This window comes from Cinclus cinclus, chromosome 7 (assembly GCF_963662255.1).
Source record: "Cinclus cinclus chromosome 7, bCinCin1.1, whole genome shotgun sequence".
Lineage (NCBI taxonomy): Eukaryota > Metazoa > Chordata > Aves > Passeriformes > Cinclidae > Cinclus > Cinclus cinclus.
In genome coordinates this window covers 30,578,347-30,601,071 of record NC_085052.1, presented here as the reverse complement: position 1 = coordinate 30,601,071, position 22,725 = coordinate 30,578,347, and the positions used below count along the sequence as shown (strand labels likewise).

The 22,725-nt window shown below is 38.3% G+C and overlaps 1 protein-coding gene across 1 annotated transcript in view; it reads left to right on the top strand.

Moving 5' to 3' along the window:
- The window catches only part of BICC1 (BicC family RNA binding protein 1), an 87,208-nt gene extending 66,040 nt beyond the window's left edge, over positions 1-21,168 (top strand). The window contains exons 4-21 of the mRNA XM_062496454.1: positions 1,397-1,476; positions 2,633-2,791; positions 3,747-3,800; positions 4,601-4,795; positions 5,730-5,981; positions 7,206-7,337; positions 8,288-8,474; positions 9,873-10,031; positions 10,394-10,590; positions 10,886-11,027; positions 12,102-12,258; positions 13,573-13,735; positions 14,933-14,972; positions 15,626-15,780; positions 17,462-17,615; positions 19,264-19,424; positions 19,859-19,958; positions 21,038-21,168. Of these exons, the coding sequence (XP_062352438.1) occupies positions 1,397-1,476; positions 2,633-2,791; positions 3,747-3,800; positions 4,601-4,795; positions 5,730-5,981; positions 7,206-7,337; positions 8,288-8,474; positions 9,873-10,031; positions 10,394-10,590; positions 10,886-11,027; positions 12,102-12,258; positions 13,573-13,735; positions 14,933-14,972; positions 15,626-15,780; positions 17,462-17,615; positions 19,264-19,424; positions 19,859-19,958; positions 21,038-21,168 (2,618 nt within the window). The remainder of the gene's footprint in view (positions 1-1,396; positions 1,477-2,632; positions 2,792-3,746; positions 3,801-4,600; positions 4,796-5,729; positions 5,982-7,205; positions 7,338-8,287; positions 8,475-9,872; positions 10,032-10,393; positions 10,591-10,885; positions 11,028-12,101; positions 12,259-13,572; positions 13,736-14,932; positions 14,973-15,625; positions 15,781-17,461; positions 17,616-19,263; positions 19,425-19,858; positions 19,959-21,037) is intronic.
- Positions 21,169-22,725: the final 1,557 nt, after the last annotated feature.

Below are 22,725 nucleotides of genomic sequence, written 5' to 3'. Positions count from 1 at the left end.
CTGCATTTTTCTTGACTTTCATGAAACTTGGCAGTGAATGCTGTGTTCCTTCAGTGTTTCTGCATCCCCAGCTGAATGTGCTCAGAACTTCTCAGTGGTAAAGACTAGAGGCTTATTTTTACTGTTGGAATGAAAAGAGTATCCAGGCATGACTTAGTTTCAATTTTCAATTGAATTGAACAGGTTTACAGCCCAAGGTTGTATTATTTCACGTTTCTTTCATAGGGAAGTGATTTCAATCATTGAGATGATGGGAAAGGCAGATATGTTGTGCTACAGCTGTTTTCTCCTGCCCTTGAGAATATATTTATTTTTATATTCCCTAAGATGTATGTATTTGTCTAGCATAATGAATTACATTAATTCGAGAGTCAGAAGAGGGTTGAGATTTTTTTTTTTAAGAACAGTCCATTGTATCACGGGAGAAAAAGGCCCTGCAAAAGGGCAGAGGACTCAAGAACAGGGGAAAGAGGCATCACCTGCAACATCATCCCCTTGTTTCTAACAATTAGAAATGTGGGTGGTAGTTGAGCATTTCTTTCTTTGTTGTAACTGAACTTATATTTAATGTTTTTATGGTAATTTTGCACTGTGGCACTTTGTGCTCCTGGACACCAGATGGTGCTGCTAAACTGGCTGATGTGCAATTTTCACACTTGCAGTAATTGTTACTTGATTTAGTTTCAGAGTCTCTGACCTGGTGTATGCTATGGGATGCAGAACTGCACCTGCTAGCTCAGCCCAACATCTTGTGTTGTTTAAGGGCAGAGGTCTGAAAATTATCATGTAAACCAAGTGGGCTGCAGAATCAATATTTTAGATCTCACTGGGCAAAACCCACCATCAGCTGGTGTTCTGCTAATTTATGTACTTGAACTTCAGCAGTTTGTTTTAATAAAGTGTCATTTAAATTTAATTTGATAACTGCAATCAGAAAACTTTGGGTGGAGACACCTTTAGTGTGAGGTTAAAACTGCAAAGGATATTTGTAGATAATACTAAAATATAATGAAGTGATGATAAAGGAGGGTATGAATTTGGTGGGCTGCCAAAAAGCTTTGAGTTGTCCACTGTTACTTTTGGTTTGAGAAGATATGGTGGCTTAGCTATGTAATTGCATTGCAGACAATGTTTATGATACTGTGATATACATTTGGAATTTGATTTCTATTTATTTTAAGTTGGTTCTCATGTTTTAATAAGTTCATATGGTAATCCTAATTGTAGGGCTGAAGGGATGGAATAAGAAATTTTGATCTTCAGCTGAATCCCAAAGCCTGGTGGTACAGTTTATTAGTGGATTATACATAATGGGCTTCAATTTATCTTAGCAGTCAGGAATTTTTTAAAATAGATATTTTACTGTATATTTCTTACAAGTTTATTTCTTTTATAGATCCCCATATTAAAGTTTCTGGAAAAAAAGAAAACGTTAAAGAAGCGAAAGAGAAAATCATGTCTGTCTTGGACACAAAAGTAAGAAAACTCTTAGAATGACACCTTAGCAACTAATTTTGTGGTGACATTGATCTCTTTAATGGGCACATTTCAAGAGAAGGTATTTATGGACACTCTGAAGCAAAGTCTCTAATAAATGCTTTGCAGATGTTGATATTGGTGTATACCCACATATTTAAACATTTTGCAAGAAAAATACTTGCTTGAAGCAGCTTTTCCAGATCTGAACTACATAGAAATAATATTTCCAGCCATATGGCTAAAAGCATAAGTGATTTGTTTATTGAACTGGGGCTTTACTTCAAAACCTGAAATACTGCTTCACTGCAAGCAATAGGTTATGCGACCACTTCAGAGAACCTAAAATTTTGTTTCTGTTTGAAATTTGATTTTAGGAGCATTTATGCTGTTCAACTGTTGCTCTCTTCTTGCGCTCTGAAACACTGGGACCAGAATTTCTAAAACATATAGATTTTGGCTGGGGTGTTCTCTTCTGTTCATCAGATATTTTCATTCATCAGCAGCTCTTCTGGGGCAATGTGTATGGCTTCTGTGTAGTTGCGTGGCACCTTCCTGTTCCTCTGAGCAGATTGCCAAAAGGAGCACTTGAGTGATAAGCACCACTTTTTGAACAACTATTAACTACATTATTATGAGCTGGTAACAATAGAGCTTTTAAGAACAGCTGTAGTCAGTGTATGTGTATTTTAAAACTTCATGTACCAAAAAAAAAAAAAATTAAGGAAGAAGAAACACTGTTACTTGGTCTTGTGGCTTGGAATTTTGAAGTCTTCATAATGTGATCCTTTCAGATCAAACAGCGGTGCATGACTTCAATTGAAAGAACACAGAATTAAAAGAAATTAGAATAAATTGCAAAAGGACACTTAAGTCACAGTTGATGAAAGTTTGGGGGTATTTTAAAAGCCTTATTCGTTTTTTGAAGATGCATCTTTTGGGGTATTTATCTCCATGTTATTGCCTCACTAGAAAGAAAACAAGACCAAAATAACATCCAAATGATTCCTATTAAAAGTCATCCTTGTGTAGAAGTAGTAGCAAAAATACTTTCGAAATATGATTTTGATGTCATTTTTGAAGTTGCATTACTCTTAAAAACTTAAATGCTCAGGTTGGCTGTCACCAAGTCTAACTGTGGGTGCTTGATTTCCAGAGCAATCGGGTAACCTTGAAGATGGATGTTTCACATACAGAACATTCTCATGTGATAGGTAAAGGTGGCAATAATATTAAAAAAGTGATGGAGGAAACGGGATGCCATATCCATTTTCCAGACTCAAATAGGAACAACCAAGCAGAGAAAAGCAACCAAGTAAGTATTGTTTAATACTTACTCATTTGTATTGCAATTCCTGAGAGTATAAATAATTTCTAGACTTCTCTCGTCAATATGGGTTTTTTGGGGATGGTATGTTCATGTTCAGGGAAATAGGTTTTTGGTGTTTACACTGTGTGGAAAGTACAGGGCTTCCTAAGTGAGCAAATCTGTAAAAACAGATGGAAACAATTTGTGATGGCTCATGAACAATTTTGATTTTTTAAGCCTGAATTGCTTTGTGCATGCAGAAGTCAGCAGCTTAGTGTGAATGGTAGAGAAGTGGTATAAAAAAATCTGCTTTTGTAATTTTTTTTCATGTTCAATGCAATGACTTATTCAGCATACTGATTGATTTTTTTTTTTTTTTTTTTTTTGGTGCTTTTTGCTTATGGTGTAACTTAGTTGCAAACTAAACTTGGCAAATAGCCAGCAGAAATGAATGCCCTGTCATAAGAGTTCAACTTCATTAGAATAAGTCACTGAGCCTGAATTATACATCTTTTCCAGTACTAATGTTGATGGAATGTTTGCTTCCAAGTAGACATCTCATCCTTGTACCTAGAATTCCCCCTTGTGCATCCTAATGGCTGCTGAGCAAAATGCAGTAATTTCATAACATTCAAGAAAATCTACTGTTGTCTGAATATTAGCACTGAGCACATGTATACAGTAGTGATTCCATTATTTGACCTAAACCACTATTTTTTGGTGTGTCCTTTTATTCTAGCTTAAATATATATACCCTAACGTGCTGTAACATTATTTTAATACTGGCTATAGTTCTCATCTGGTGTTTAGATAACAATTAGGATGTCAGCAGGTATGAAAGGCATTGATTTTTTTCTTAGGATTTTTTTTTTTTTTTAAGGAGAGCACAGATATCTGAATGACTTTTCCATGCCTCACTTGAAAATATGATCCAGTGTTTTTCATATTCTTCTTCTTCCAGGTGTCTATTGCAGGACAGCCAGCTGGAGTGGAGTCTGCAAGAGTCAGAATTCGGGTAATGGTCTAGCTCACTGTAGTGCCCCCTTGAAAACACCTGTCAGGGAAAAAAATTGCATAGTTTTGAGAACACTGGGGTTGCTTTCCCCTGTTTGGTGACAGCAGAAATGTAGGAACAAATGTGAGCATCCGTATGAGAAATATGCCAAGGGTATTATGACAGTGATTCACTTTCTGGCCAAATTTTTAACTGGCCAAACTGCGTCTTGAACACAAAGTCTACACTCCAAGCAATATGCAAATTATTTCCATACTGTGTAGAAAATTGCATCTTAACTTATCTACCACAGATGGCCTGTGGAAGCTCAGGCATCCTTTGTCAATCTGTGACTTGGGAAATGCAATTTTTGCTTCTCATTTTATACATTCTCAGGTATAATTTGTGTAAATAATCCAGTGTCATTCTCCACTTGTAGCTTTTTTCCTTTTAGTTTCAACTCTTATGTGTGTTTTGGCATGGATAATGAACAATCAAATAAATTACCAAAAGCCGACTGCAGTTCTTTAGCCAGACATGTCACCCAACCTTATTCCAAATGCTCTTGATATTTTGGAGGGAAAAGAAAACACCAGACAAAACTCAAAAAAGCCCCTACAAAAAAAATATCCCTGCTCTAGTATCCCTGGAAAAAGAGGTGCCTTTTTCCAAGTAACAATATATTTTTATTCATGAGCTCTGGGCAGAGGAAGCATTGTGTCAGTTAAATCATCACTGACCAGTACATTATGACTTAGGAATAAAACTGTAGCTTGAGTACAGATCTGGTTTTCAATATCTCCTCTTCATTATTGTTGTAGGAGCTGCTTCCATTGGTACTCATGTTTGAATTGCCTATTGCTGGAATTCTCCAACCCATCCCAGATCCTAATTCTCCGACCATTCAGCACGTATGTCAGACGTACAACATTTCAGTTTCCTTCAAACAACGCTCTCGAATGTATGGTGCTACAGTCATTGTCAGAGGGTCGCAAAACAACACTAGTGCTGTGAAGGTAATCTCTGCTCTTCAGAAACTTTCTGAATGTCATATATTTATAATTTGTGTATCTAATTTGTGTATCTTGCCTCGTCAGCACGTTGTATAATCGCTTGCAAACCCTAAGCGTTCCAATTCTTTGCTGTACTTATACACAGGTAAAGTGTAAAAATGCATAGAAAATAGTTTTAAGTTTAGGATTTAAGTTTAGGATTTAGCATCGTTGGTGCTAAGATTCACCAGTGTTCACCTCCTGCTCACTTGTTCAGGTTTTTGGCAATTCTGGAATACGTGCTGGTCTTACCCATCTTTTAATTCTAAAATAGTGCAAACAAAAAGCACAAAATACACCTCCGATCTCAAATTGTTCATGCTGAGCTCTTCTCAACGTGCACACCAATGTGTAACTTTGGAAGTTGTCTAATCGCTCAATAAAACTGACCTTGTGAATCCAGCGCTTGGAAATGTGAATTTGGCAGCCAAGGCAATGAGCTGCCAGGAGCCTGTTCATCTTAATAAAGTAAAAAAGTGTTCTTGTTAGGAGCTGGCAGTATGAGAGATTGATATGGTCCCAGGTGGGTGTATCTCAAGCCAGTAAGGACATCTGAGCCCAACACCAGGAGGCAAGTTTTGCAAGTAGCGTACCTACCCAAATAAATCTGTTGACTTTCTGCCTGCCTTTGTGGCTGCAAAAGATCTGTTGGGACCAAACCATGTGCTGTTGTCTTACTCCCTGTTACAGAGTGGCACTTAAATGCTGCATTTGGTCATAAAATGGGAGTAGTGGGCAGAGTTTAGTGCATTTGTCACCTTAACAAACCAGTCGTGGTTTTAAACCCAACAGTGTTTTCTGATGTTGCCTGTGGGGCGCGTGACAAGAAAGGAAGCAGGCTGAGATCTCCTCTTGTGTGTTTGTGAGCGTTTCATTGGTTTCTCCCATTTCCCCCCAGGAAGGAACAGCCATGCTCTTGGAACACCTGGCTGGGAGCCTGGCCTCTGCAATCCCTGTGAGCACACAGCTCGACATCGCAGCGCAGCATCATCTCTTTATGATGGGTCGAAATGGCAGCAACATCAAACATATCATGCAGAGGACTGGTGCTCAGATCCACTTCCCTGACCCTAGTAACCCACAAAAGAAATCCACTGTCTACCTCCAGGGCACAATTGAGTCTGTCTGTCTTGCCAGGCAATATCTCATGGTAAATACTTCCAGTGAAGCTTGCGTGAAAAAATGGCCAGATCATAGAAAATATGCTTGCTTTGCATGTATTTACAAGTCACATGTAAATTAGCCTTAGAGAAGAAGGATTGTTATTCACACTGCTAACAGCTGATTCTATTTTTGTCAGGGTTTTGTCAGTGTTTGTAGTTATTGAAAATATTTGTAATCTCTGGTAAGGTGACTTGAAAGATAACCTTGGTAATATAAATGCAATGTAAGTAATTTAAATTTACAGTAACAATATGCCTCTGAGTAGAGGCAGATTTCTGAAATATTGTGTGGGTGTTGGGTGACAGGTTGTGTTTTATTTTGCCAACCTGCCTTTTCTGTGTTTGTCAGGTAAATAGGTTTCTTTTGAGGGAAAATGTCAGGAATTCCTTAGTCCCCATGTAGGCAAGTTTTCAACAAACTTGGGTAACCATAGGAAATAATTATTTATTTTGATGTCTTACATTCTTTATAGTACCACAGCCACAATTCTACAAGGCCTTTTATAAAACTAGCTCTAGTGGTGAATATCACTATTTGTAGAGATTTTTGGTATATTGATCTTTAAACTTCACAGAAGGCTTAAGCCATTATTTTAATACTAACGTGTGTTATAGTTATAACATACATTATAACTATATATATGCTTTTAAATTTGTTATATATGTGAATATTGAGGGACAAAATATGTGAGGATGGGACCGTTCACTTTTTGAGATTTTTTTACTCTTAAGCTTTAGTATTTCAAGTGTGTTACAGATGTCATCCATATCACTAAAAAGTACTTACATAGCTGATCTGGAATGGGGAAGGGAAAGGTAAAAGTTAAGACTTAGGCAATGATGAATTAGAGATTTTTTGCAAGTATGTTTCCTTATTTCAAACAGTTTAATGGGAGACTTTTCGTATGGGTGCCCTGCTATCATTTCTTGACAAGATTGTTCTAGTTGGAATGTCAGATATTCCGTAAATTAATTCACCCTTGCTCTACCATACTCTTTGTTCAGAGTCCCAGGACAGGAAGATAAGGCTCTATTCTCACATACAAGGAAATGGTTTTCCCCAAAATTGCATCCTTGCTATTTTTTCTGAACTTACCTTACATCGTGATGTACAAATGTAACAAGGTCTATAGTTCAGTTTATTGCTAGCATTTTTATGGGAAAATGACCAGTTACAAGTGCTAGGAATTTTTTGTGCCTTTTTTTTTCAGGGTTGCCTTCCCCTCGTGCTCATGTTTGATATGAAGGAAGAAATTGAAGTAGAACCACAGTTTATAACACAGCTAATGGAGCAGTTAGATGTCTTCATAAGCATTAAGCCTAAGCCAAAACAACCAAGCAAGGTTTGTGCAAAGCTGATATCTTCCTTTTAGGCTTTCATGGCAAAGTTTTAGAGCTGATAAATGGATGTGTGCTCTTCCCTCTCAGTTTAATGGATCATAAACTTGTGAAAGCCATATGTGTTTTCTGCTTGAAATATCAACTCTACTTTAGGGTGACTTGACTTTCATTAAATGCTTAATAATAAAGAAATTAACTTTTGTATACAATGCATTGATAAAGGCAGTGGGAGGTGTTTATTGTAAAATATTTTGGCCAGTATGGATAGAGAACTCTTGAAGTTACCTGTGTTGTACAAAATGCCAAAGCAGGTAAAAGTTTTAAAATTTTAATGAGTGTTCCATTATGTTAGTATGTGAGCTTCCCTGTGTGGGGGTATATAAAATGAATACAAAGAAACGTCCTGTAGAAGATGTACAAGAAGCAATGGGATTTTATATTTTAATTTTCCAGAAACTTACTACCTTATTCTCTGACACATATGAGTTTAATACGTAAGCTTCATGTGAACAAGTGGGGTTTTGTCCACTTCAAGGTATAAAGCTCAGATAAAAGAGAATATAAGGTATTAATAACTGATTCAGTTTTCTAGCTCTTGAGGTGCTTAACATTAGGTCTATCATGTTAGCACCAAGGTACTATAATAATTAATTTTCTTAGAGAGGTCTTCCATCATTCTCATTGCCAATCCTTACGAAATCCCTTATGAAAGTCTTACTCTCCTGAACTTCAGACCCCTGAATTTAAATACTTGCTAATGGATGTTAGCAGTGTGAGATAGCATGAGCTGTGGTTGTGACAGCTATGCAGTGGCATGAGGAAGAATTAATTATCTGTTGCAGATCTGTGTTATGAAGAAGTGTTTGGTTTTCCTTTTTTATGGTTTTCCTTTTTTATGGTTTTCCTTTTTTATGGTTTTCCTTTTTTATGTTGTTGTTTTCTTTCCCTGCAGTCTGTGATTGTAAAAAGTGTTGAACGAAATGCCTTAAATATGTACGAGGCACGGAAATGTCTCTTGGGACTTGAAAGTAGCGGAGTCACCATAGTATCAAATCCCTCTACTGTCTCATGCCCTGTTGGTCTGTCTTGTCCTGGTTTGGATATTTTGTCCTCAGCAGGACTAGGACTCACTGGGCTCGGTATGCATTCATTATGTTTATATTTCCTTTAATACAGCTTTGTTTTAAACTTAATTCACTTGTACTAGAAGAAACGACCAGATGTGTTTTGCGTAAGGAATCGTGTTAAAGAATTGGAGAATTACAACAGCCTCTGGATTCTCTAGGGCTTGTTGTTCTGAAACTTCTCCAAGGCATTTGTAATCAGGTGTGGGACTCATCCCTGTAGAAAAATCTCTGGAAGTGCACAAACCACTCAGCTGAAAGGGAGGGAAATACAGGTGAGGCAGGGCATGGGTTTTAGAGCCTCTTTGGCTGTGTGATGTCTCAGGCTGGCCTGAATTTGGGTGGGTACTTAAGCCTGGCAACAGTAGCAGGACAGGTAATATGGCAAACACCACATTTCAGGTTAGTATCTCGCTGTAATTGGGGGATCCATGTGCTCCTAGTTTAGACCTTACCAAGAAGGAAATTTGGACAAAAATGAGTAAACCCCATATCTTAATTTTATAGAAGCAGTTCATAGTCCAGACTGAAATTACCATTTTATTTTCAAGCTCTGCAAGTACCTTTGTATCAGAAACATATAGATAGAAAAACCAAGTAGTCTCAGAAGAATCTAGTGACAAATCTTGATGCAGGTCCTAGAAACTCTTGAGTTCTCATGTAACCAGCATTGTCCCTTGTGACCTGCCATGCAGGAGTGCTGCATAGTTCCATCTCACAGGCTTCCCTGAGGTCACACAGGAAAAAATGTTTGTGCCATTTGATTGTGATTTTTAATGCTGCTTTTGTGACTGTTTTTATCACGCTGCTCTTTGTGAGTTTGGGGTTTTTACCTTTTCAGTGTGTAGGGCTAAACTGCTTTGTGAATGTTTTGCAGAGCTGGTTTGGGGGAATGTTTTGGGAGTCATGAATACATTTGGCGGATGATTTGCAGCCTGTATTGAAGGTGCAAAAGTAAATGGACTAGTTGCTAGTGTGCAAGTAGTGGTGGATTCACAGGAGCTTCTGAGAAAAAGGTTCCTGTGTGAAATGAAAGTGAGGTGGTGCAGTGCAGCTGCTTTCTTGTCTCTCTGATGCTGCTTTGAAACAAACCATCAGAGGCAGCAGAGGTGAGACAAAAGGGATGCCAGGACTGAGAAACAGCCAGTGCAGACTGTTGTGACAAGAGTTAGGGTCCAGTAGAAGGACATAAAAGATGCTCTAATTCTTCTTGGATATATGATGCCCAGTTTAAGAGTAAGAATTCTTAATGTGCTCCAGATGAACAGGAGGTTTAATGTTAAACTTGGTTTATGGAATGCAGGCTGGTGCAAATTATCAGGGGGTTTGTTTGTTTCTTTTCACTTGTTACTTTTGTGAAAACTGTTTTCCTGTAAGTCTAAACTAAATGCTCACTTGTATAATTTTTTGCAGGCCTTTTAGGTCCAACAGCCCTGTCAGTCAACACCTCAACTACTCCAAACTCTCTGTTGAATGCCCTTAATAGCTCTGTGAGCCCTTTGCAGAGTCCAAGTTCAGGCACGCCCAGTCCCACATTGTGGGCAACATCCCTTGCTAACACAAACACCACAGGTCAGTAGAAGTTTAATGTGAATTAAATGAACTCTGCAACACCAAGTCATTAGAATTGCAGCTGACAAGTCAAGATTAATTCTTTGGAACCTTAATTCCTACACTTACCTTAGCATGGATGAATAAATATGCAAATTCGGGGTTCTAACATATGACATGCTGTCACAGGCAGTGTTTTCATCCGTTTTATGTAAAAAACAAAGTTAACCTACCCAGATAAAGCATTATGGTTTTGGCATGCAATTCTAGTGGAAACTTTTTAGTAATGTATCATAGCAACATACAGATTTAGGTCAAGTAGTGTAATGCCTGAGGAAGTTAAATGAGACACTTAATCAGAACATACCCAAATTTTGTTACAGGTTTTTCTGCTATTCCACACCTAATGATACCATCTACTGCCCAAGCAACCTTAACTAGCATTCTCCTGTCTGGAGTGCCTCATTATGGTCAAAATGCTCCTTCCCCACCACCAGGCTTGACTCCTGTTGAAGTCCACGTTAATGGCATGCAATCAGAAAGCAAAAAAGGTTCACCTTCTTTAAATGGTCACGTAAAGGTAAGTGATACTTACTGTACTGCAGAATCCAATTTCTTTGTATTAGGCCTCTCCTAAGAAAAGCTGAAAGAGAAAACTAGCTGTATTAGTAGATTTATAAAGCTTCTAAGTTTAAAAATACACAGCAGTGTTTTCAAATATGACTTTAAAGATTGAGAAATAGGACATTCAAACGCATTGCTCTGCTCTACCAGGAATGAATTTCTACTTCTCCTGCACAGATAGAAAGGGGAATTTGTTTCAATATTTCCTTAAGCATAAAATTCACTTGAGTGATTTGTGACAATCTTTTCAGGCCTCAAATATCAAGTATGCTGCACTGTCTGCCACATCGCTGGGAGAAACCGTGTTGAGCACAAACCACAGTGATGGAGTAAGGCAAACAAGTCCTCATGGTGCCTCAGAACAAGTAGCTGCCAAGGCAAATAGTGAAGAAGGTGAGATTTTGACATTGCATTCCTTTGTCTGGTAGTGTTGGTACAGTCTGTGTACAGTTCGTGATCCAAAAATGTAACGATGCTCTCTCTGAATTGGTTTTGCAACCATGTTTAAGGAAAATATTACTGGATGTCCCAGATTCATTGTCAAGGAAAGTAAATAGAACCTGTAGTCACTGAGCTGTACTGTTGATAGAAACACCTTAAATCAACATAAATGTACTTGCAACATTTTGCTTAATCCCTAGGAGCAGAGGGAGATAACCTTTGGGGATTTTAGTGTTTTTTACAGCATCTTAACTAAAATCTGCTGCATTAAATGATGCTTTATTTTTGCTTTTTAACAAAAGGAAATAATGCCACCGAGAAGGTTTTTTGCAGAAAATTGTGTAGATCTAACCTAGATGATGCTGGGAAACAGTTCTGTGTGTTTTGCAGCAGCATTTCAGTTACACTGCTTTTTAGAAGTTAAGTACATAACTGTCTCCATCATTTTTGGCGGGGGGGAAGCCAGCCCTACTTCAACTTGAGCAAATATGTGTAAAGGCTTCCCTTTCCCTTGTCCATGCTGATCAAGGAGATCATCTCTTATTTAAGGTTGTGGTCATTTGAAATGCTAATTTGAATAAAAGGGATGTTGCCAATTTAAGGTGATAAATATTACTAAAAACATGTTCTAAAGATATTTGAACATGAAGTGGGGGGAGCTTGCTATTCCAGCAGAAGTTACCTGAGCACCTGGCAAAGTCTATTAAAACTGTGTATAAAATCAAATTTCTTCAGAATACTTAGTCACGTTGAATTGTCAGTCTTCATATTTTTTATTAATTAATATGAATTAAAATAAATATTTGAAGAAAGAAAATACTTAGTATGACTACTATATATATGAATACTGACACCTTTTTTGTGCATTTGCACTTGGCACATCTTGACTGCTTAACCTTGATCAAATAGCTATCCCTGAATACAGTCCTATAAGAAGGAAGAGGAGGTTTTCTCCCATAGTTATTCCCTCAGAAAGCTGCCTAGAACACAGCAGGGTGGTTAACTCTCCTTTTCTTGGCCTCATAGGTTGCAATGATGCTTTTGTAGAAGTGGGTATGCCTCGGAGTCCGTCCCACTCAGCAAACACCAGTGACCTGAAGCAGATGATGAGCTCTTCCAAGCAGGCCTGTGCCAAGAGACAAACGGTGGAATTACTGCAAGGCACCAAGAATTCCCACTTACAGTAAGCTGAGTGTATAAACACAGATTAGTGGAACTTTCACAGCATAAAATTACTTAATGGTTTCATGCACAGAAGGGGTGGTTCAATCACAGGATACTTAAAGAACTGATTTAATTTGGCCTTGATTTTTCTGTCACGTTAGGCATTAATATAGCCCTGTTTGTCTGATAACTGCAGACTTTGAATGCTTTTTGTTCATCCTGTTTGTATCTGGGTTTGAAAAATTCTTTTCTCTTCCACAAAAGAATGGAGATCCTTGTTAGAGGAACTTTCATTACCTGTTTCTAAAATGTGCAGTTTTACTCTCCTCCTTTATTGCATGCTTAGAGAATAATTTCTCATAGCTTTTTCCTTTTGTGTGTACCTGTGGCTGTTTTCTTCTAAGGAAAGCTGTGTTAAGGGCATAGCAGCATGTTCTCAAACACTTGTCTCAGTGATGATTTCGGTTGGGTTGGCTCTTTAATGACCCAGCAGTGGGAAAGGCTTGTCTGAGTCATAATACATCTTGGCAACATGGGTTTGGTTCTTGAGGCAGTGTTTTTGTCCGATGTACTCATGTTGTCACTGTTTGGGAACTGTTTTATCACCACTCTTTTGAGGCATGTATTTTCTTTTGCTTCATTTGTTTACAGTATTGAGGCTATGACATGTATTTCATTAATTGTGCTATCACAGTTTAAAAATCCAAGGAATCAGCTTCTAAAACATGATCACCTTTTGAAGTAAGAGTTTATACTGTTCTAGAGTAAGCTTAAAATGTGGCTGAGTTTAGGAAAAAAAAAATTCACCAAGTGGTAATGTAGGCACGTAGGACTGCAGTTATTGAAGCTGTGAAAACAAGTAGGACCTATGTTAACTTTGTTAATCCCTCTTATGCAATCTTTTTTTACCTTACAACTATGAACCTGTTAGAACTGCTGGCCTGAGCGAGGCTAAACAGGGAATCACACTGTGTAGGTTTACATGCAATAATTCCAGATGCTAGACAGCTCAAAACTGAATCTATAAGATGTACCTCTTATTTGGTAATACAGGAAGGAGATACACTTGCTTTCCTTCCCTGACAGAGAAAAAGGTACAGGAGAGCTGAAAGGTTTGGAAATATTGCTAAAAACGTTGAGGTCTTTGTGAAGTTGGCTGCCAAGCTTCTCGGGGTGCAGCTCGGTTGGCGGGGCTGCACTGGGGCTGCACTGGGGCTGCACTGGGGCTGCACTGGGGCTGCACTGGGGCTGCACTGGGGCTGCACGGGCCGCCCGGTGGCGGTGAGGAGGCGGCCCCGGGTACGGCCGAGCTGACGGTGCCCTTGTCCCCCAGCAGCGCGGAGCGGCTGCTCTCGGAGGCAGAGCTGGGAGCCCCGGAGAGCCCCGTGGCTGATAAGAAGGCCCCGGGCAGCGAGCGGGCGGCCGAGCGAGCGGCAGCCCAGCAGAACTCGGAGAGAGCGCGTCTGGCCCCGCAGCCCTCCTTTGTAAATATGCAGGTAGGTCTCCCTGAGTAAAGCCACTCGGGCGTAAATCTTGCTGGTTGCAGCGAAGATTCCGTAGAATGAAGAGGTACTGCTGACTGAATTGCCTGTTAGCAGTTCAGCAAATGCATTCACAGCCAACGCGTCGGCTGTTTCCACTGAGGAATGAGTCGTCAATGAAAAGTCTTGAAAACAGAAAAGCTCTTGCGCTTCTGTTGAGTAAGAAAAATTTAAGTACAGAAAATGGCGTGGCTGCATTTGTCTCCACGAGCGTAATTTTCCTGTTAGAAATCTTATGTTTTCACTTGGAGAGAACTGTAGCTACAAAACACATTATAACTTTCCATGTGCAATGACAGTTTGGTTAATTACAGCCTACAAATATGAACTACTGCCATGTTACTGCAAATCTCCACAAAGAGAGGGGAGACCCCTTTGACTGTCAGGAAGCGATAACAGGGTTATTTTCAGAATAGACCTGTCGAACTGTGGATATAACCAGACCATATGGAGTAGTGAAACAAAGAAGGCTAGTCTTTTCCAGCCCTGTTCCTTAGTTATTCCTTTAGTTATTTTCAGTACGTGATGCAATCCTTCAGGCTAATGCAGTGTTTTTGTAGTTTTGTGTTCAGATTTCCTGATTTGTAATTCAGCAAAGTGTAGCTTGTTTAATCGGGGGTATTTAAACTTCACATCTTCCATTGATGTAGGTAGAATACAAGCAAAAGTTCTTAAATTCTCTCAAAACTGAAGTTCTTTTCCTTTCACAAGATGAGTGCATGGAGGAGAACCAAACCTGGAGGATGATCGAAAATAACTGTGGTGCCTAGATTTGCAAAGATATATTACCTTTTTTGTAGTATTGAGGAATGTTTTAAATGCTAAGGATAGATTGTTAAGGAAGAGAAACTATTCTTGAAAGATATCTTACTAAAAATTGAGAAAAAATTGTAAGTAGTTTGTAAATACTGCTGCAGGCTCACTCATGGAAATCAGATAGTTATTTAAAAACTTCATCTATGTGTGAGTGAACACTTTAAGTAATTAAGGCTCTAACTGGGCTACCCTGGAATTATTGTGCAGTATTTCAGATTTCTTCTAGATATATTCACTGGCCACATTGAAACCTTTTTTTTTCACAGAGATGAGTGAGTACTGGAGTGACATTGTTGGAATGGCAATTAAATTATCTTCTGTGTGTTTAATTTTTAGGCATTTGACTATGAACAGAAGAAACTACTGGCAACCAAAGGTAAGTGGGTGAACAGTGACTTCTGAAAAGTTTGTTAGCACGTGGATGAAATTATTTCCTAGAGTTTCAGTTTTGTAATCCGATTTTTAATAAAATCTCAAAGCAAAAAATTCCTATTTAGGTTTATGCTCCAAAAAATTCTTAATACTAACATAGTATAAAATACAGTATAAGCAGCTGGCAGATGGGATGTGTAAGTACATCCATGTGCAAATGATCAATATGGTTTTCAGAGAGCTCATTGCTGGAACACTTCACTTTATTGGGATGCAAATTAAGCTTTAAGGTGTTTGTTATATCAGCTAAATGGCCTCTTTTATTTTAGGGATAAATTAAGTTGTAGAATTGGTAAGGGGCTTAACCATATCTTTGACCCCATTATAAAATAAGCCAAACTACCTATTCACCAAAAGAAAGGAGGAAGCTCCTCTCTTTGAAGCAGATGAAATTCTTCTGGCTTCCATGCCACTCTGTGGGATTTGACTATCTTCTGGCAGAGTAAATTGCTTTAAGGAAGGGTAGGATTCAAGCTGTATAGCAAGTGGAGGTGTTTAGGGTTTGCTGGGCTGCAGCTGCTAGCAAACATCACTTCAGTATTATCCTCTCAATAACTTTACTAAAGCTGAGATTTACTGATTTGTCTCTATTTTCAGCTATGTTAAAGAAGCCAGTTGTAACAGAAGTGAGAACTCCAACAAATACATGGAGTGGTTTGGGGTTCTCTAAATCAATGCCTGCAGAAACTATCAAGGAACTAAGAAGAGCGAATCATGTGTCGTACAAGCCTTCCATGACAACCACATATGAGGTATATAAAAATATATGGTAATGGAAGTTTGCTTTTAGTGAGTGATAGTTATTTTTCTTGAGAAATGTCTAACTTCTGTAAAAACAAAGTCTTGCTGATAACAATTCTAAATATTATTTTATGGTGAAAAATATTTCTTGCATAAATATTAGGGCATATGGAATACATTCAGCCCAACACACAAAATTATATCTGTTTCATACATAAGTCATAGAGCACAGACATCTGCTTCTTGAAATATATTTGTTTAAAGCAGCTTCAAACAACTTACAGGACCAAGTATCTCAGAAGTTGCAAGCAAGCAATAAGGAATTTGTAACCTAATGAGAACAGTGTGTATATAACAGACAAACTATATAATATGTATTGCTGCATGCTGGAGGAGAACAGCAGAATAAGAAGCTCATCTTTCCTTCTGTGGACAGAGCTGGAACAGCTGTCTCTACTTGCATTATTCACTGGGCTCAGAATTTTCCCAGGCAGAAGGCAGGCAGTCCAGCAATTCTCTTTGGAGTCTTAGCATGGGAATCTTGCAGGGAATTTGTTCCTTTTTTCCTCAAAGGCAGGCTGAAGTTGTTTTTTACTGTGCTTCCTTGCTATAATCCTTCCCAGCTTCTGTGTAGGCACCTTTTTCTGTCCTGCTTATATAAAATGTAAATGGTATGTTTCTTGAGGAGGGGACTTCCTATTTCTCTAGGATATACCTGCTTGTCAATGCAAAAGAAATATTCAGCCAGGATAAAAATGTGCCTTGGTGTTCTCCACTTTCTGAGCCATTCAGCTAAATGTAGTAGACTTGGCTACGCATGATGCAGTAGTAACTAGGGGAAAGAAAAAGCTGCTACCAAAATCTTTTTTTTTTTTTTATGCTTTTCTGTGTTGGTGGGGTTTTCCCCTAGGCCTTGATGTCTAAAATCTCTAAATAGGTCTGTGATTCTAACCAAGAACACAGTGTTTTTTTCAGGGGTGTCAGTTTTACTGAGTAATGTAAAAGATTGCCTCCTAAGTGATGCTTTTCAACTGCAGTTTGGTACAAGTTTACAGAATTAAATTGTTGATTTCCACTATTTTTAGCTCATGTAAGTATGTGATATCTATAAGGTTGATTTCTTTTGGGTTCCCATGGAATGCTGCTGCCTTGTATTGCTACATTCTGACCCACGGTGATGAGAGTTGATAAGAAGTACTTCACAGGTATATGAAAATCTATTTAAAAAGACACCAGGCAAAACAACTACAAATTCACAAGGCATTGCAAAATTGTTATTGTAGTGTTGTGTGCGAGACTGTTGTCAAGCAGTGTGTTCTTGATCCACTTATCTTCAGATAAATGTTATGTTCTCTTCCCTGTGAAGGGATGTAGTCAATAGACTGCTTTGTCTAGAATTTGTGTGGGAATTTGTTACCGTGGAATGTTTTGGAAACAAACTTGGAAATAGCGAACAATTTGTTTTGAATCATGGTCTTGAAATACCTCCTGCTTAAGAACTGTAAACTGCATATGTTTTAAGCACACCTGCTGTTTTCGTGTCCGGTTTGCGATTATTTGACTATTGATCAGCTGCCAAAAGAATGTTTGCAAGCATTAAAAGCTGCTTTTTTAAGTGAGCTGCTTCAAAGAAAACATCTGAGTCACAATGAAAGCTCTGTTTTCAGCCCAAATGTTCTTTGTGATTTGCAGGGTTCATCCATGTCTCTGTCTCGGTCCAGCAGTCGGGAGCACCTGGGAAGTGGCAGTGAATCTGATAACTGGAGAGACCGGAATGGGCTTGGACCCACTGCTCATGATTTTGTCTCCTCAATTGGCAGCCCCAAAAGGAAACAAAACAAATCAGGTCAATAAACTCTACTTATCTGATTAAAAGAAAATAATTATATTGATATCAATATTTATTTTGATATGAGCATATCCTGACTTCGCTAGGGATTTAAATTACTGACACCTTGCAAAGTGATTACTTTTTTTACAGATCGAGAAGTGTAAGCTTGTGTAACATAATAATGCAAATAATAAATAATGGTCCAAAAGGAAAACTTTTAAGGGTATTTTTTAAATGCTAGATATCCTTGCTGAAAACTTTGTTGTTGTGGAGTGGGATTTTCAAGGTGTACTGAAACCAGACCTGTAAAAAGGCTTATTTCTAGACCACTCTCATTCTGCTCTGTTGCCAATGCAACAGCAGTCAGGGCTTTATTGGGCTATTTGCTCACTGGTGAAGTCATGATCTGTGCTGAAAGTGGATTTTAAAGCATGATTCTCCTCATGGAGATAAAATTTACAAGAATGCGTAGTGACAGGACAATAGGGAGTGTCTACCAAGAGATTATGTTTAGGTCAGACATTATGAAAAAATTTTCCCTGTGAGGATGATGAGGCCCTGGCACAGGGTGCCCAGGGAAGCTGTGGCTGCCCCTGGATCTCTGGAAGTGTCCAAGGCCAGGCTGAACAGGGCTCTGTGCAATCTGGGATAGTGGAATCACATGGCAGGGGGTTGCAATGAGAAGATCTTTCAGGTCCCTTCCAACCCAGGCAATTCTATGAAAAGAAGCTTTTCAATGTATTTGGCATGGCCTAGCATGATTTTAAATACTGGTTTCTGTGAATACAGGCTGTATGTTTTGCAATTACGTTTTAAACCTTGTTTGAAGTTTACAAGTTAAAACTGTAATTTAGTTGAACTCTTTGAAATTTTATTTTTTAAGTAAGTTAAAAGGTGCCTTTCTGAAAGAGTGAAAAGTGGAGGTAGAGATTAAGTCCATGCTACCTATCTGCTTTGTGGGGAAATAAGGACTGTGGCTGTTTATACTTTCTGTTGTTGCATTTTCTTATAACAATGACTAAACCTAAATCCCAAACTCAAAGTATACAGATAATAAAATTTGAACATGGTAAGAAAGGATAGCTCCAATTAGAGAAAATATTCATGATTTTTAAAAACAGAGTAGTTCAGCTGTGAATGGTTCTGCATCATATTCTAAGTACTTCCAGAACTTCTAATTTCTAAAGAACTTCTAATTTCTAAATTTCTAAACTGACAGTTTTATTTGAAATCAATCTATTGATGTTTTCAACCTAACTGGACAAAAATGGAAGTTCTAGGTTAATTAAAATAATTAAGGATTTAAAAATGGTTTACATATGTGTTAGAAGAAAATTAGAAACACAAATACATTGGCAGTGAAAGACAATGTTCTATGGCAGCTGTAGCTTTCACAGAAAATAAAATGTGTGGATAAAGGATAAAAAAAAACAGTGATGAGTTGGCTGGACAAATGTAGGTCTGTAGAAAAAAAACCCACAAACTTAATTGACAAAAAAATTGCTGCATGTTGTTCGTTCTCCCAGACCACTGAGAGGCTATATTTTTCTGAAAAATAAAGATTTAAATGCTTTGTAAATGCCATGATCTAGCTGAATATAGTGTTGGTGGAAAAGCATGTCCTTCTGTGATATATCTGAAAAGTGCACTTGTTCCCTTCCAGCTGAGCACTATCTCAGTAGCAGTAACTACATGGACTGCATTTCCTCGCTGACAGGAAGCAATGGCTGTAGCCTCAACAGTTTGTTTAAGGGATCTGATCTGCCTGAACTCTTCAGCAAGCTTGGTCTGGGCAAATACACAGATGTATTCCAGCAGCAAGAGGTTGGTGTTCTTCAAGAGGCACCTTTGTGTTGGTAGGATGTTTTCCAGCAAAATTGTTAATGTCTTCACCAAAAGCCACTTAGAACTCACTTTGTGACAGAATTTTCATGAGCTGTTCTTTTGAAGCTGGATCATACATCTTGCCATCATAGTAATTGCTCAAAACCTAAAGATTCATAAATAAATAAGACTGATTGATTTTCTCTGCTTTTCCAGAACTGGTTACTTTTTAATTTCTCCTCCTCTGTCAGAAGTGTGGCAAATTGAGCAACTGTGGGAAGCAGCCATTGAAAAGCCATGATTGCTGTTTACATGAGTAACTGTAAAATGGAGCAGGGGGAAAAAAAATGAACTTATTCTGAACCACATTTATTACTTAATACTTTTTGTGGAAAGACTTGTTTTGAAAAATTTTCTATTTCTTTATATTCTAGATTGATCTGCAGACATTCCTCACTCTTACTGATCAAGATTTGAAAGAGTTGGGAATTACGACTTTTGGTGCCAGAAGAAAAATGCTGCTTGCAATTTCAGGTAAAAACACAAAATGGCATTTATTGATTTTAAGCATTGTTTGTATCCTTTCTCAAATTGTGTGTTTACAGCCAACAAAGGAGAAAGCCTTGGAAAGACTGAAAAGTAAGACTAGTTTGCCCCTTACCAGAGGTGCTTAAACCCAGGCCATTTAGAGCTTTCCCATTACCTAATAGCAGCTGACTTACAATAGTCCTGCAAAGCTGGAGCTTGGTAGAAAGTTGATCTCACACCAGATTGTGAAGTTTTATGCTCCAAAATTTTGGGTCCATGAATCTCTGGGATTGCAGGCACTGCAGGGTCTGAACGGCACTTCCAGTACCAAGTGGCATTTTCAACCTTTTGGTTCCCTGTCTTCCATTTTATTGATTAGCAGAGCAGTCATCCTACTGGGAAAAAAGTGCCTACTTTTGGGAGGCTTTGTGGGGCTTTTTTGTTGTTGTTTTTTGGTTTGCAAACGTACTTAGTTCAGTAGCGGTCTTCAAAATCAATGTACTCTCTGTGATTTGTATCTAGCACAGTTTGTTTATGTGAACAGGAAAGTGGGGAAAAGAAAAATACTTTGTGTGTTCTATTACTAATAGGAGATTAGGGTGCACGTTTAAATGAAAGGTGAGCATCTGTTTTTTTCTGAAAGTCCATGTTAAAATACTGCTTCAGATTTATGTTGTGCATTGAGAAATGAAGTTGGTAACAAGCTTCTCTGTCCATCTCAGTCTACACTGCATGACTGTGCTTCCAGGAGGATTGCAGCCTTTGAGTATTATTACAGAAACTTTTTAAAGTTTCAGCTATGTCAATTTGATCCAAATCAGTACTGCAAAAATTGTCTACTTCACACTATATCAGTGCCAAATAAGAATTGTCCCAAGTAGATGCCTGCATCCCAAGGAGACTCTGAGTCTTAACCTGACACTCTTATCCTGTTGGACCGTTTGTTAGTTGAAGAATACCTCATAGATATTTTCAGTGCATACTGTGTCTGTCTAAAATACTTCGTTCACTTAAACAGAAGTCTTGCACTTGGTTGAGATCAAAACATTAAAATCAATTTCTGTGGCTGTGCTTGACCTCTCCAGAACTGAACAAAAACCGAAGAAAGCTCTTTGACCCATCAAACATCCGTGCCTCGTTCCTGGAAGGTGGAGCCAGCGGGAGACTGCCGCGCCAGTATCACTCGGACATTGCCAGTGTCAGCGGGCGCTGGTAGCAGGAGGTTGGGCTCAGGAATCACCTGGGAAGATGGACATGGCAATCCTGTGGACAGCCTTCACTGCACACCACCCTCTGCACTTTGGGAGTTTGGGTGTCAAGGACCAAAGCGTTCTGTCTGCACAGTACTGTGCCAAAAAATCAAGAGAGCACATGTTGTCAGTTTGAAACACCAAATGTGGGTTCTGTTTTACTCATGTAGATTGGACAGAATTTGCAATAATAATAATATAGGTTTCTTTGTTTAGTATTTTATTACCTATAACTATAATGTATGCACTGAATTTTTTTACTTTATTGAATGAAGGAAGAGTGAAGAGCTGGGATGCCAGAGAGCATAGATTTGGCTTTATAAAGATGGATTTTTCTGGTACTGCTTAAAATAATTATTGAGGTCTTTCTGCACTTTACATGTTCTGATTTCTTGTCCTGTGGAAATTTATTTCGCTTTCATTTCCGTATCAATTTTTATATTGGCACTAATCAAAATTTTCAGGTGTTCCTACATTGTCACATCTCATTATAATGGTACTAGAAGCTGGTTCTTATGCAGATTTTTGTTTTTCCTTTCTCTGTCTCCCAGGTAGTTATCTTGAAGAGATTGTTCCAAAATCAAGTCACTTGGTAGTGGACCAGTCCTATTCTCTTAGGAAGCAGTCTAATGCTGCCTGCAATAATACTCACTGTAACAAATGCAATGAAAGACCAAAAAGGACCTTGCAATATTAACCCTTTGCAGTCAACATATTTAAATGCTGCCTTTATGCTAAAACTGTTTTTAATGGTTGTCTCAAAGCAAAGGGCTATTTTTAGTACCCTGCCACTAAAGGACACTTATTTATATCAGACTTTTATTTTTAGATTCTATACACCTGCAATACCTAACAGATTAAACTGATCTACTGCAGATTTATGGTAGAGACCAAAAGGCATTCATCAAGCTAGAGCTCTGGGCTGTCAGTGTGGTTAAACAGACAACTAATCTAATTTGACAAGACAGCACTGTTGCCATTTAATAAATGACACATATTACTTACATGACTATGCATGCAGCATTGAAGTGACCTACATAAAGTAGGTGTAATAGCATCTGTTTTGTTCAATCTAGATTTGTAATTGTGAGCTGCAGAAGTGTTTGAAACTCTGGAGATGAACTATTTCTGAAACAAGTTATGTTCAACAGAAAGAGTCTTTGTTATAAGTGGCGAGAGCTAAATTTTGCATTCTTATACTGTGAAAGTCCGAAAGATTTGGCAATGTTATTCCTCTGTCTTTACAGATGTTGTGTTATGGGTTTATGAAGGATTTCAATGTAATGAAGGAATCCATAAAGTGCCTCTTTTTGCAATGCAATGTGTAGTTTCCAAGCATTAATTGAAAAGCATTCCCATGAGAAATATTGTGAATTACCTTACCTCTACTGTAATGTATTATTTATGTGCAGTGTACAAGCCTTTTGAGATGGACATAAACCACTGTCAAGTGTTCTTAACAGAAGGCATTAGAATAACATTTACAGTAGTTGGGGTTTATGCAGAAATGGGTGAGAGAGTTT